The 12,024-nt window shown below is 58.4% G+C and overlaps 2 protein-coding genes across 3 annotated transcripts; one reads left to right on the top strand and one right to left on the bottom strand.

The window, feature by feature from the left end:
* Positions 1–1,695: 1,695 nt before the first annotated feature.
* STX10 (syntaxin 10) lies at positions 1,696–5,959 on the bottom strand. 2 transcript variants are annotated; one of them, XM_012436305.2, is made up of 8 exons: positions 5,723–5,959; positions 5,312–5,481; positions 5,072–5,166; positions 4,635–4,697; positions 3,668–3,775; positions 2,395–2,501; positions 2,208–2,302; positions 1,696–2,118 (listed from the first exon to the last, which is right to left on the bottom strand). In XM_012436305.2, the coding sequence occupies exons 1-8, from the start codon at positions 5,755–5,757 to the stop codon at positions 2,042–2,044; spliced, it is 750 nt and encodes a 249-aa protein (XP_012291728.1). In that variant the 5' UTR covers positions 5,758–5,959; the 3' UTR covers positions 1,696–2,041. The 2 variants fall into 2 exon arrangements, with proteins under 2 accessions (XP_012291728.1, XP_012291729.1); XM_012436306.2 differs by having other exon boundaries at positions 2,399–2,501.
* Positions 5,960–7,375: 1,416 nt separating this feature from the next.
* Positions 7,376–9,358, top strand: IER2 (immediate early response 2). The gene has a single exon (XM_012436304.2). The coding sequence runs from the start codon at positions 8,687–8,689 to the stop codon at positions 9,356–9,358; it is 672 nt and encodes a 223-aa protein (XP_012291727.2). The 5' UTR covers positions 7,376–8,686.
* Positions 9,359–12,024: the final 2,666 nt, after the last annotated feature.

Raw genomic sequence — 12,024 nt, 5'->3', positions numbered from 1 at the left:
GCCTTGCCGCATGCTTGTTACTCGGGGGCCCGGGGAGGAACACAGACCCGAGTTGTGCCCAGCCAACCCAGATCACTCTGACTGCAAATTGACAGCCTCCAATGGCAACATGCATGCAAGTTACCACAACAGATACAGATAATGCAACACATGAGCTGGGCTTGCAGACGTGAGCCCCCAGTCCTGCTTCAGTGAGCTCCTTAAAACCTTGGAGAGGCCGGGTTTGGTGGCTCACGCTTGTAATCCTGGCACTTTAGGAGGCTGAGGCGGGCAGATCACGAGGTCAGGAGTTCAAGACCAGCCTGGCCAACACAGTGAAGCCCCGTCTCTACTAAAAATACAAAAAAATTGGCCGTGCGTGGTGGCTCACACCTGTAATCCAAGCACTTTGGAGGCCAAGGCAGGTGGATCACCTGAGGTCGGGAGTTCAAGACCAGCCTGACCAACATGGTGAAACCCCGTTTGTTTGTTTTTTTAATTTAGCTGGGCATGGTGGCGAGTGCCTGTAATCCCAGCTACTTGGGAGGCTGAGGCAGGAGAATCACTTGAACCTGGGAGGTGGAAGTTGTTGCAGTGAGCAGAGATCACACCATTGCACTCCAGCCTGGGTGACAGAGCTAGACTTTGTCTCAAAAAAAAAAAAAAAGGCCAGGTGCAGTGGCTCACACCTGTAATCCCAGCACTTTGGGAGGCCAAGGTAGGTGGATCACAACATCAGGAGTTTCAAACCAGCCTGGCCAAGATGGTGAAACCCCATCTACTAAATACAAAAATTAGCCAGGCATGGTGGCTTATGCCTGTAATCCCAGCTACTCGGGAGGCTGAGGCAGGAGAATTGCTTGAACCTGGGAGGCGGAGGTTGCATGCCATTGCACTCCAGCCTGGGCAACAGAGTGAGACTCTGTCTCCAGAAAAAAATAAATAAAAATTTTTAAAAAAGGTCTAAGGCAGCCGGGCGCGGTGGCTCACGGCTATAATCCCAGCACTTTGGAAGGCCGAGGCAGGCGGATCACAAGGTCCAGAGATCGAGACCATCTTGGTCAATAAGGTGAAACCCCATCTCTACTAAAAATACAAAAATTAGCTGGGCATGGTGGTGCTTGCCTGTAATCCCAGCTACTCAGGAGGCTGAGGCAGGAGAATTGCCTGAACCCAGAAGGCGGAGGTTGCAGTGAGCCGAGATGCGCCATTGCACTCTAGCCTGGGTGAGAAGAGCGAAACTCTGTCTCAAAAAAAAAGGACTAAGAGAACCTAAACCATTAAAAAAAATAAAATAAAAAAGACTGGCCCAGGCCCAGTGGCTCATGCCTGTGATTCCAGGACTTTGGGAGGCCGAGGCAGGCAAATCACTTGAGGTCAGGAGTTTTGAGACCAGCCTGGCCAACATGGTGAAACCCCATTTCTACTAAAAATACAAAAATTAGCCAGGTGTGGTGGTGCACACCTGTAGTCCCAGCTACTCAGGAGACGAAGGCAGGAGAACCACTGGAACCTGGGAGGCAGATGTTGCAGTGAGCAGAGACTGCGACATTACACTCCAGCCTGGGTAACAAGAGCAAAACTCTTTAAAAAAGTTCAGAACACACACACGTGCACACACACACTGGGGCACTTGTTCAGGCAGTGGCTTAGAATGGGAGTCCCAGTCAGGGCTCAGGCACTTGTTTGCAGTCAACACACCGCATGACACAAATATGTATAAAAAAGTCTGGGATTTTATTTCCAGGTTGGCACTTGTGTAAGGCACAGGGGTGAGTGGCTTTGGGGTCCCGTAACTGGAAATGGAGAGGGGTGTGTTTGAGGCCTCCCTGCTTCCACCACCCTCTAAGTGCACTTGAACAGAACCAGTGGTGGTGGCTTCGGCTCAAGGCCCTGAAGGATCCTACTGGCTCTCGGGGAGAGCCGTGGGGACAGCTCCCCAGGTGGGACCCTCTACTCTTCAGCTACCCAGAAGGGACCCTCTCCTAGGAGGCTAGGCAAGCTCCAAAGTATTGGGTGGCTCCTCAGGCTTAAGGAACCAGCCCGCCAGGGAGGGCTAGGGTCAGAGAGAGAAAAGCAGGATGAGAACGAGGAGAAGCACCCCCACCAACACGGCGATGGCACACCACTGTCGGCGGTCTGGGGATGAGAAGGTCAGAGGTCATGGGGAGAGGGTACCACCTATAACCTGCCCCACCAGGACTGACCCCTCTCCCAAGGGGACTCACCACTCGTCATGTGGGATACTTTGGCCATCTTCCTGAGGACTCTGTCCATGCGGGACTGAGTGTGGTCCATTTCTTGGGCAAAGGCATCCAGCATGCTGCCAAGACCAGATGGCGTCAGCCCCCAGATGGCCCAGACACATCAGGGTGGCCGAGAGCCCCTGGCCCACCCCCGGGGTCCTGGCCTCACATGCCCTGCTCGTCCAGCTCTTCCCCAACACGGCCGGACATGTGCTTCAGGACCCGGATGCTCCCAGACACCATCTCCAGCTGTTGATCCTGTTGATCCATGATTAGCTGCAGAGCGAAGGGGTGGGAGGTGCTGCTGAAAGGGACCCCAGAAAGCCGGGCGCGGTGGCTCATGCCTATAATCCCAGCACTTTGAGAGGTGGAGGCATGTAGATCGCTTGAGGTCAGGAGTTTGAGACCAGCCTGGACAACATGGTGAAACCCCATCTCTATTAAAAATACAAAAATTGAGCTGGGTGCAGTGGCTCACGCCTGTATTCCCAGCACTTTGGGAGGCTGAGGCAGGTGGATCATGAGTCAGGGGTTCGAGACTAGCCTGACCAACATGGTGAAATCCCGTCTCTACTTAAAAATACAAAAATTAGCCAGGTGTGGTGGTGTGCACCTGTAATCCCAGCTACTTGGGAGGCTGAAGCAGGAGAATTGCTTGAACCCGGGAGGTGGAGGTTGCAGTGAGCCGAGAGCGCACCATTGCACTCCAGCCAGAGCAACAGAGTGAGACTCCGTCTCAAAAAAAACAACAGAAAACATAAAAACAACAACAAAAACAAAAAGTGGCTGGGCACGGTCGGGTCACTCATCCCTGTAATCCGAGTATCAAGGCAGGTAGATCACGAGGTCAAGAGATTGAGACCTTCCTGGCCAAAGTGGTGAAACCCTGTCTCTATTAAAAATATAAAAAATAGCTGGGCATGGTGGAGCACACCTGTAGTCGCAGCGACTTGGGAGGCTGAGGCAGGAGAATCGCAGTGAGCTGAGATCGTGCCACTGCACTCCAGCCTGGGCAACACAGCAAGACTCCGTCTCAGAAAAAAAAAAAAAAATTAGCCAGGCATTGTGGTGGGTGCCTGTAACCCCAGCTACTCGGGAGGCTGAGGCAGGAGAATCACTTGAACCTGGGAGGCAGAGGTTGCAGTGAACTGAGATCACACCACTGCACTTCTGGGTGGGCCACAGAGCAAGACTCCATCTCAAAAAAATAAAGGAAAGGAGTGGGGAGGGGAAGGAGCAGGAGTTAGATGGAGAGGAGGAGGAGGAAGGGAGTAGGAGGAGGAGAAGGAGGAGGGGAGAGAAAGGAGAAGGAAAATGGGGAGAAAGATGGGGGGAGGGGAGAAGAAGAAAAAGAAGGAAGAAGAAGAAAGAAAGGGACCTCAGACCTCAGATGGGTCTGCAAGGCTCCTCCCTCTCAGGATCTACCCATCCTGCCCTGAAACCTGCTGTGTGGCCTGCTGTTCCTCGATGTAGCGAGATGTGGCCGAGACGGCGCTGGCATCCAGCAGGTCGCTGGGTGACTTCTGGGCAGCTGGTTTGCCCGCCAGCATCTGCAGGAGCACAGAATATAGACTCGGGGAGGGACACCAACTCATAGTGGGGCATGTGAGGCAAGTCCCCATGGTGGTGAGTCAGGGAGGCAGACTCTGGCGTGGGACAGCCTGCAATCCTCACTCACCACTTACTAACAAGGTGACCTAGGGACCCCATCATTTGACCTCTCTGTGCCTCAGTTTCTTCATTTGTAAAATGCAGAAAGTAGGCCAAGTATGGTGGCTCATGCTTGTAATCCCAGAATTTTGACAGGTGAAATTGGGCGGATCACCTGAGGTCAGGAGTCCAAGACCAGCCTGGCCAACGTGAAACCCTGTCTCTACTAAAAATACAAAAACTTAGCCGGGTGTGGTGGTGCACGCCTATAATCCCAGCTACTCAGGAGGCTGAGGCAGGAGAATCACTTGCACCCGGGAGGCGGTGGTTGTAGTGAGCCAAGATCGAGCCACTGTACTACAGCCTGGGCAACAGAGCAAGACTCCATCTCAAAAAAAAAAAAAGAGAGAGAGAGAAAGGCAGGCATGCGTCCTGGAAACAGCTGCATACAGGACAAATAGCATGGAAGCATAAAGGAGATAGGTACACAGGCCTCCAACCCTCCTTTGCAATAGGAAACCAGCATAGAGCCAGAGTATAGAGACAGTAGAGAGGAACCCACGGACACATACACACAGAGAGGTTCAGGTGCACACACCCAGAAAGTGCAGGCAGGTAGACAGCAAGAGGACAACTGCACACAGGATGGGCACTGTCACAGAAGGGACAGGTGAACACACGCAGAGGGATCTGGCTTGTACTCAACAGTGTGGTCACCCCCAGGTGCTCAGGTGGGAAGGGTGGGTCAGGAAGGCTTACCTCTCTGCTATTCCTCTCCAGAAAGGCTACGGCTGTTGGGCTGACCATATGGTCCTTCATTTCCTGGAGGTGAAGACAGCATTAGGGAGGAAAGACACTCATGCTGGGCATGGCTCAGGCCTGTAATCCCGGCACTTTGAGGGGCCAAGTTGGGTGGATCACCTGAGGTCGAGAGTTCAAGACCAGCCTGGCCAACACGGTGAAACCCCGTCTCTAACTAAAAACACAAAAAATAGCTGGATATGGTGGCGGGCACCTGTAGTCTCAGCTACTCAGGAGACTGAGACACAAGAATCTCTTGAATCCGGTAGGTGGAAGTTGCAGTGAGCTGAGATTGCACCACTGGACTCCAGCCTGGGCGACAGAGTGAGACTCAATCTCAAAAAAAAAAAGAAAGAAAAGACATACACCTCCACGCCTGCAGGCCCTCTACTCACCTGTACGGCCTCTCGCATCCGCTCCACGAACACCTTTCTCTCCTGCAGGTCCCCGGCCGGGAGCTTGAACTTGCCTGGGTTGGCTTCCACTATGCGTGGGCTGAGAGTCAAGGGTCAAGGCCAGAGCCAGACATCATCTCCCTCCCTAGGGGTCCAGCCCTCCCCGAGGGCGAGCTCCCAGGCCCCTACCACCGCAGGGGGCTCCCCCAAGTCACCCCCCGTCCCAAAGCCCCAGGATATCAATGGTCTCTTCCAGGTCCTCGAGGTCCCACTCGATGCTGCGCAGGCCATTCCGCAGCTCGTTGGTCGTCCAGTCCAGCTCCTCGCGTCCGACCGCCGCGCTCTCCTGCAGGAGCTCGCACCAGCGCTGGTACAGCCCGCGGGCCGTATTCACCGCCTTCTGCACCTCGCTGCGGGCAGGGGCACGGCGGGCGCGGCTGGGGGCAGGCGGTCCTCCCGCCCACCTCTGCTCCCGACTGCAAACCCAAACGCATGGGGGACTCCGGAGACCCCAATATTCCCCTGCGTGTGCCTCCCACTCTGCACCCCGACTGCCCTGCCCAGCCCGCCTGGCATGCTGGGGCCAGCACCCGGGCACTGGCTGGCTTGGGGACGGAGCACCCTCCGCCCTCCCCCGTCGCTGTCACTCACCCTCGGACTACAAAAAAGGGGTCTTCGAGAGACATGTCAGTCCCCCTCGTCCCCAGGCCGAACCCCCTCCCAGCCTGGGTTCGCGGGCTGGTTCCCTCGCAGCTGAGGAGATCGCGCCGCCACCCCCGCCCCCGTCACTTCACCATCGAGAGCGGGGCCGCCAGGGGAGAAAGAGAGGCCTCGGAGGCCCGACGTGCGGACACTTCCGCCCTCTCCGCAGCCATCTTGGTTGTGGGCAGAGGCAGCTTCCGGTCCACATGCTCCGCCCCTTGGCCCTCTTGTGCCGCCCCGTAGGGGGCGGTGTCCGAGTTCTGGTTGGGCCAGTTTGGGTCCGAGTTCGGAATCTCGGTTCAGGACCCAGCTCCTCGGATTGTTGCTGCGCAACCTCAGTTTCCCTTCCGGGCACGGGCAATGTAAATAATGATAGCCTCCCTTATTTCTGACGGCTGGGGATTATGGCTGGGGAAGGGGTTCATTCGATTCGTTGAATCTTTTCATGGACTCCCTGAGCTGGCACTTCGGAGATCGTCCCATTCCAGGGTCCCGAGTTTCAGGTTTGGGCATGGTGTAGGGGAGAGGTGGTACTCTCCCCGCGGGGGCGGAGTGAGGAGCGGGCCTGCTTCTGCGGGGAGTTCTGCTGCATTCTCCCAGTCTCTCGTTCCTGAGAAGTGAGGGAGTTGAGGGCACTTCGAGGGCGCCTTGGGGCGAGGTGGTCTTGAGTGGGGGTCTCAGAGATGCCAGGGGCGGGGGAAGGTCATCCTCAAGAGCGTGCGTGGTGGAAGCGCGGAATCTTTCTGGGTTCGAGCCTGGGGGTCGCGGGAGGTGTGATGGTGGCTTGGAGGATGGTCTTCCTCTGGGTAGGGGCCAAGAGTATCAGCGAAGGGACTCATAGTGTCACCCTATGTGTGACAGTGGAGCTCTTTGTGTTGGGTGGTGAGGGGAGTCTCGGGAAAGCACGTTTTGAGTAGTGGGGGGCCTGGTCTCCCCTGGAGGGTGGGCAGGTTGTCTGAGGGAGTCCTCGGACGGTCGCCCCCTTGCTCGTCAGAGTTGCTGCGTGGGTTCTCAGAGATAGTGCCTGGGCTGAGGAAGTCATTGTGGGGGTCTCCGTGGTAAGGTTAGGGGGGCAGGGACGGGGGCATCTTCCGCAGGTGGCTGCAGTGTGGCAGCTTCGTTGAATGGGGACAAGTTTGGGAAGGGTCTTTTAGGGGGGAATAATTCGAGTCCCCACCTGCGGGGGGAGGGCGAGACGGGAGAGTGTCCCAAGACAGATCACTGTGGGGCGGGGGACAGGGATAACTGGGAAGGGGCTTTGTATGGGGGAAATAATTGGGAAGGGGAAAGAAGGGATGAGGGGGCCTCAGCGGATAGTCTCTTGTGTATGCAGGGTCGTTCTGTAGTGCCTCTGTGAGATGGCTTCCGTGGAAGCCCTTGAGGTCGCCCCCTGGCGTCACGCCTTCCTGGCCCCCGGAGGGAAGGAAGTGAAACTCTCCTTCCCACCCACCCGACTGGATGCGGGTCAGGAAGCCTGGGGCTCCAGCCTGCTCGCGCTGCCCGGGCGAGGGAGGGGAGGGGCGTGGCCGGAGTGCAAAGCCCCGCCCCTCCCGCCCGCCCGGAAGCCCCGCTGCCGCCGGCTACGGCGATCACAGGCCCTGTACTAATATGGGCAACCGGAAGCGGACCGCGCGACTGTCCTACGTCACTCCGTCCAAATTTAGTTGTGGAAGTAAGCGGGCGCCGGTGGCGGGAAGGCGCTGCGAGCCAGTGCGGGCGGAAAGTGGGGGCCGCGCCACTCCTTAAAGGGCCCGTATCGGGAATGAATGGAGCCATTCGAACAATTTTTCATCCTTTTTTGGAGGAATTGGAATTAGGATTTCTTGGAGAGACGGCGCGTAGCGGAGGGTAGGGGGAGGTTTTGTACCTGCTTTGTCTCTGCATTGCTAGGTTTCCAGCTCCCAACCGAACCCCGCCTCCCGGGGCGCAGAGGCGGAACTCGGTCCCCTTGTCTGGGGGGGGCTGCAGCCACGTGTTGACGGGGGCTGTCCTGCGCGCCGGGTTCCTCCAAACCCACCCGTGGAGCTCCTGTCGCAGGAAACTGCGGGGGGATGGTTCGGTAGGAATCACGGAAACCCGCAGCCCGGGGCGGCTCACCGCTTACAAACAAGAGCTGGCGTACGCTAGAGACGGAAGAGCTGGAGGCCCCAGTGGTCTCCTTTCACTGCGGTAGCAAATATTGTTTGTTTAGCATATACTGGCCCAGTGACTCTGCCTTGGTTTCCCCACTGGAAGGAAGCAGATAGGACAGTGTCCTCCGCGGAGTGGAGGTGAGGGATCGGTGAGTTACTGATAAAAGGAGCGCTCTTAACCGCGCCTGGTAAGTAGTAAGAGCTGTTAGCATGATTATTGGTGCAGAAAACACTCATTAGACACATCTGGTAAATGCTAGGAACAGTGCCTACAGGGGATGTTCAGGCTGGAAGCCGGGTCTTCCCCTGTGTGAAGGGAAACTTGCCGCCCAAGAGCCACTAGGACCTCCAGACGGCGAGCATATGGGTGGGCCCTGAGCCCCATCCCCGGACCCCCTCCTCTGGGCCAACGCGCCCAGGCGGGGCTCAAAAAAAGGAGCTCACCGGAGAGCTCAGAGTGGAGTAGGGGGACGCTCCTCCTCGCCAAGGTTCCAGTTCCCTTTCCCTGCTGGGTAAATCGCATTCTGTCGCTTTAAGGAATGTTTGGCTGCGTTGAGTTGGAAAGCCCGGATGCGTCCCTCGGATTGGGCGGGGCGTCTCAGTGACGTCACTGGGGGTATAAAAAGGCCCGGGTGGCGGGCGCCCGGGCAGAGCGTCCTAGCAGTGTCACTGCGTGGGTTGGTTCGTGGGGAGAGGCGTTAGCGAACCCCTTGTCCGGAGTGCACCTGCCGCCTGTCCTATCTGTCCCGGGAGCCCCCGCTGCCGTCGCCGTCGAGTCGCCATGGAAGTGCAGAAGGAGGCACAGCGCATCATGACCCTGTCGGTGTGGAAGATGTATCACTCCCGCATGCAGCGCGGTGGCCTGCGGCTGCACCGGAGTCTGCAGCTGTCGCTGGTCATGCGCAGCGCCCGGGAACTCTACCTCTCGGCTAAGGTGGAGGCCCTCGAACCCGAGGTGTCCTTGCCGCCCGCCCGCCCCTCTGACCCTCGCCTGCACCCGCCGCGGGAATTCGAGTCCACGGTCGAGACAGCGACCGCCGACGGCGAGCAGCCGTCTCCGGAGCCCATGGACACGCAGGAGGCGCCGACGGCCGAGGAGATCCCCGCCTGCTGTGCCCCGCGCCCCGCCAAAGTCAGCCGCAAACGACGCAGCAGCAGCCTGAGCGACGGCGGGGACGCCGGACTGGTCCCGAGCAAGAAAGCCCGTCTGGAAGAAAAGGAGGAAGAGGAGGGGGTGTCATCTGAGGTCGCTGATCGCCTGCAGCCCCCTCCGGCGCAAGCGGAGGGCGCCTTTCCCAACCTGGCCCGCGTCCTGCAGAAGCGCTTCTCGGGCCTCCTGAACTGCAGCCCCGTAGCCCCTCCGACGGCGCCGCCCACGTGCGAGGCAAAGCCCGCCTGCCGCCCCCCGGACAGCATGCTCAACGTGCTGGTGCGGGCGGTGGTGGCCTTTTGAGGACCCTGAGCAGCGCTGCCGGAGCCCAGAGCGCGCGTCGAACCGTCGGCCCCAGGGCGCAGACCCGAGGCGAGGTCACTTCCTCCTTCCCGGGGGGAGCGCCTGCGAAAACCGTGGAGAGAAGCCGCCGCCCGGGCTGCTGAGAGGCCCGGAGAGGGACTCTGTCCCCAGGGAGCCGTCGCCTTCAGTGTGCAGCGACGGCAACGAGGAGTCTGAGCCGGGGGCGCGGGCGCCTTCCGCAGAGACCTGCTGCGCCCACAGGTGCTGTCTTAGTGGACTGGGACGTGGACCTTTCACTCTCCTGGACTGGGAGAAGGGAGGCTTGGGTTTTTTTTGTTTTTTAAGATCTCAGGGTCGGACTTCATTTTGTACTGGGGGCTGTGCTGGCCCTTTGAAGGTTTTTCAAGAGTTGGTTTTGCGTTTCCAACCTCAGAATTCCTGGCGCACCCCTTCCCCCTCCACTGACATACTTGTGTAAACGGTCATCGTTGCGTCATGGGGCAGGCGTGGGGAGTTTCCTGTCGCCTTGCGTGGGTGTGGGGCCTGGGAGGAGGATCTGGTGCGTGGACCCACCCTGGAGAGTGGCCTGAGTCACTTCACCCCCGCGTGCTGCTGGTTGACGTCCTGCGCCTCTGCACCTCGGGTGGGAGCGGGGGCTGATGTAGTTTCACATTCAAAATTTTCTCATCTGGTGCATTAAGAGGTGGCTAGGAGGTTCCCCAGGTTCCAGCGTGCCCCTCCCTCAGACACTGACACAACCCAGATGTTCCTAGTCTGAATCACGAGACTATGGAGGGGTGAGGGGTGGCAGTGGAAAGGCATAAGGCTGAGCTGGGACCAGTTGCTGGTGAAACTGGGCTAGTTTGGGGAGGGGGGACATCTTCGCCAGGGAGTTTTTGAGGGTCTGTTTACCTTTCCTGCGGTGGATTCTTTTTAATTCCGTCTAACCTGGTGTTTTGTTAGAAATGTCAGGAAAATAAAGACCATTTGAGTAAAAAGGCCGGTGCTGTCTGGTTTTCTGCTCTGGTGGGGGAGGGGCGGGGTTAAAGGGTCAGGGGCTGGTGGCGGCTGGCTGGGGCCCCAGGAACCGGTCTGACCGGTTACCACGTGGGCGGGAGAGGGCTGGGCCCCCTTTTCCTTGCCCGGGCATTCCCTAGCTGGTGGACCCCCACCCCCCCAGATTTGAGGGTTCCCTTGAAATTGTCCTACAACTCCGGGATAGGGGGCTTTCTGAGTTGAGACGTTTGAGGGGTAATTCCAAGCACAGTGTCCAAGCAGAGTTGGGGATCGATCACACTTTGCTTGAAAGATGGCAGATATCGCCACCTGCTTTCCCACCCCGACGACTACCTTAATCAACTGAATCAGCTGGGGCCGGGGTCCTAGGCCTCAGGTGGAGCTAAGCGGGTGAGCTTTGAAGGGCCCTTTACCTGGTCATTGCTGTGTGGCTCAGGCAGGGAGATGCAACCTGTTTCCTCATCTGTGAAATGGACCTCTAAGCAGCTTCTCTCCACCCGGCTTTAGGTTTCTGAAAATGCCCATTGGAGCCCTAGTTAATGGCTTGGGTCACTCCCCAGCTGGAGAATAGCCACCCCGAGAGGTGAAAGCCCTTTCAATATCCCCCATGTCGGTTTAGGAGTGGGGCTGTAGGCGCTGCCCCAGGGAGGAGGGAGGAGGGCTGGCAGGAAGACAAAGGAGTCCCAGGTGCGGGGAGTGGTGGCGGCGGGAGGCGCCGGGAGAGCGCTCGCCCCGCCCCCCGACGGCTGGCTCGGCCGCCGCTGGCTTCCCTTTACCCCAGGGGAACTGACCCCAAGACCGGGAAGTAGAAGGAGGGGCAGGCCAGCCCCAAATCGTCTGCTGGTGGAATCTGGGCGCCCTGGCTCCCCTCCTGCCCAATCCACACCCCTTTCCCCTCCCGTGTGGATTGTGAAGGAGAGCTTCGCACCGTTCTCCCCTAGCCAAGCTCGCCCCCACGGCTGCCTGATTCCTTCCTGGGAACACGTGGGGGGACTTTTAAAAGGCGCCACCTACTCCGAGTCCTAACCCACCCAACTCCCCCACGGGACGTGGGGGCACTGGAGCCACACGCCGCAGGCAGTAGCTCATTGCACCCGCGTCGGACTTCCTCCCCTACGAGCCTGGCCTGGCCCGGCCCGGGGAAGTCCGGGGCCCCTGGGGAGGGGGCCTCGCGCGCATCCTGTCGCAGGAACCGCCAAGCCCTTCCTTCCGCGGGAAGCGGCTTGGCCGACCCCCGCCCCCGCCAGGGCCTCTTGGGGATTTCCGGTGCCCGGCCACCGGGGGGCTGGGGACCGAAAGTGATGGGATAGAAGATGAGGCTGGAACAAATACCCTACAGACACCTCCCCTTAAGACACAACCATCTCCAAGACCCCATTGGACCCATCAGAATAGTCAGCATTGAATCTTGTCACAGCAGATGACATCGGTGAGGTCTGGACTAATTTTGGACACTAGCTGTGAAAACTAAAAAGTTCACCCATCCTGCGACCAGCAGGTTCCAGCAGGGAACCCCAGGCCTGCAGCAGGAGACTCCAGAGAGGTGTTTGCTGCTGGTTTGTACTAAGTTGGCACAAACTGCAAACAGTACAGCCTATATGCCCATCCTCCCAGAGGATAAGAGGCCTGAGCCAGTCAGAACTACACAC

Source organism: Aotus nancymaae, unplaced genomic scaffold (genome assembly GCF_030222135.1).
Source record: "Aotus nancymaae isolate 86718 unplaced genomic scaffold, 86718_ANA_hifiasm-v0.15.2.pri h1tg000028l, whole genome shotgun sequence".
Taxonomy (NCBI): domain Eukaryota; kingdom Metazoa; phylum Chordata; class Mammalia; order Primates; family Aotidae; genus Aotus; species Aotus nancymaae.
Note: the sequence above shows the minus strand (reverse complement) of the source record. Positions and strands in the feature narration are given on the sequence as shown.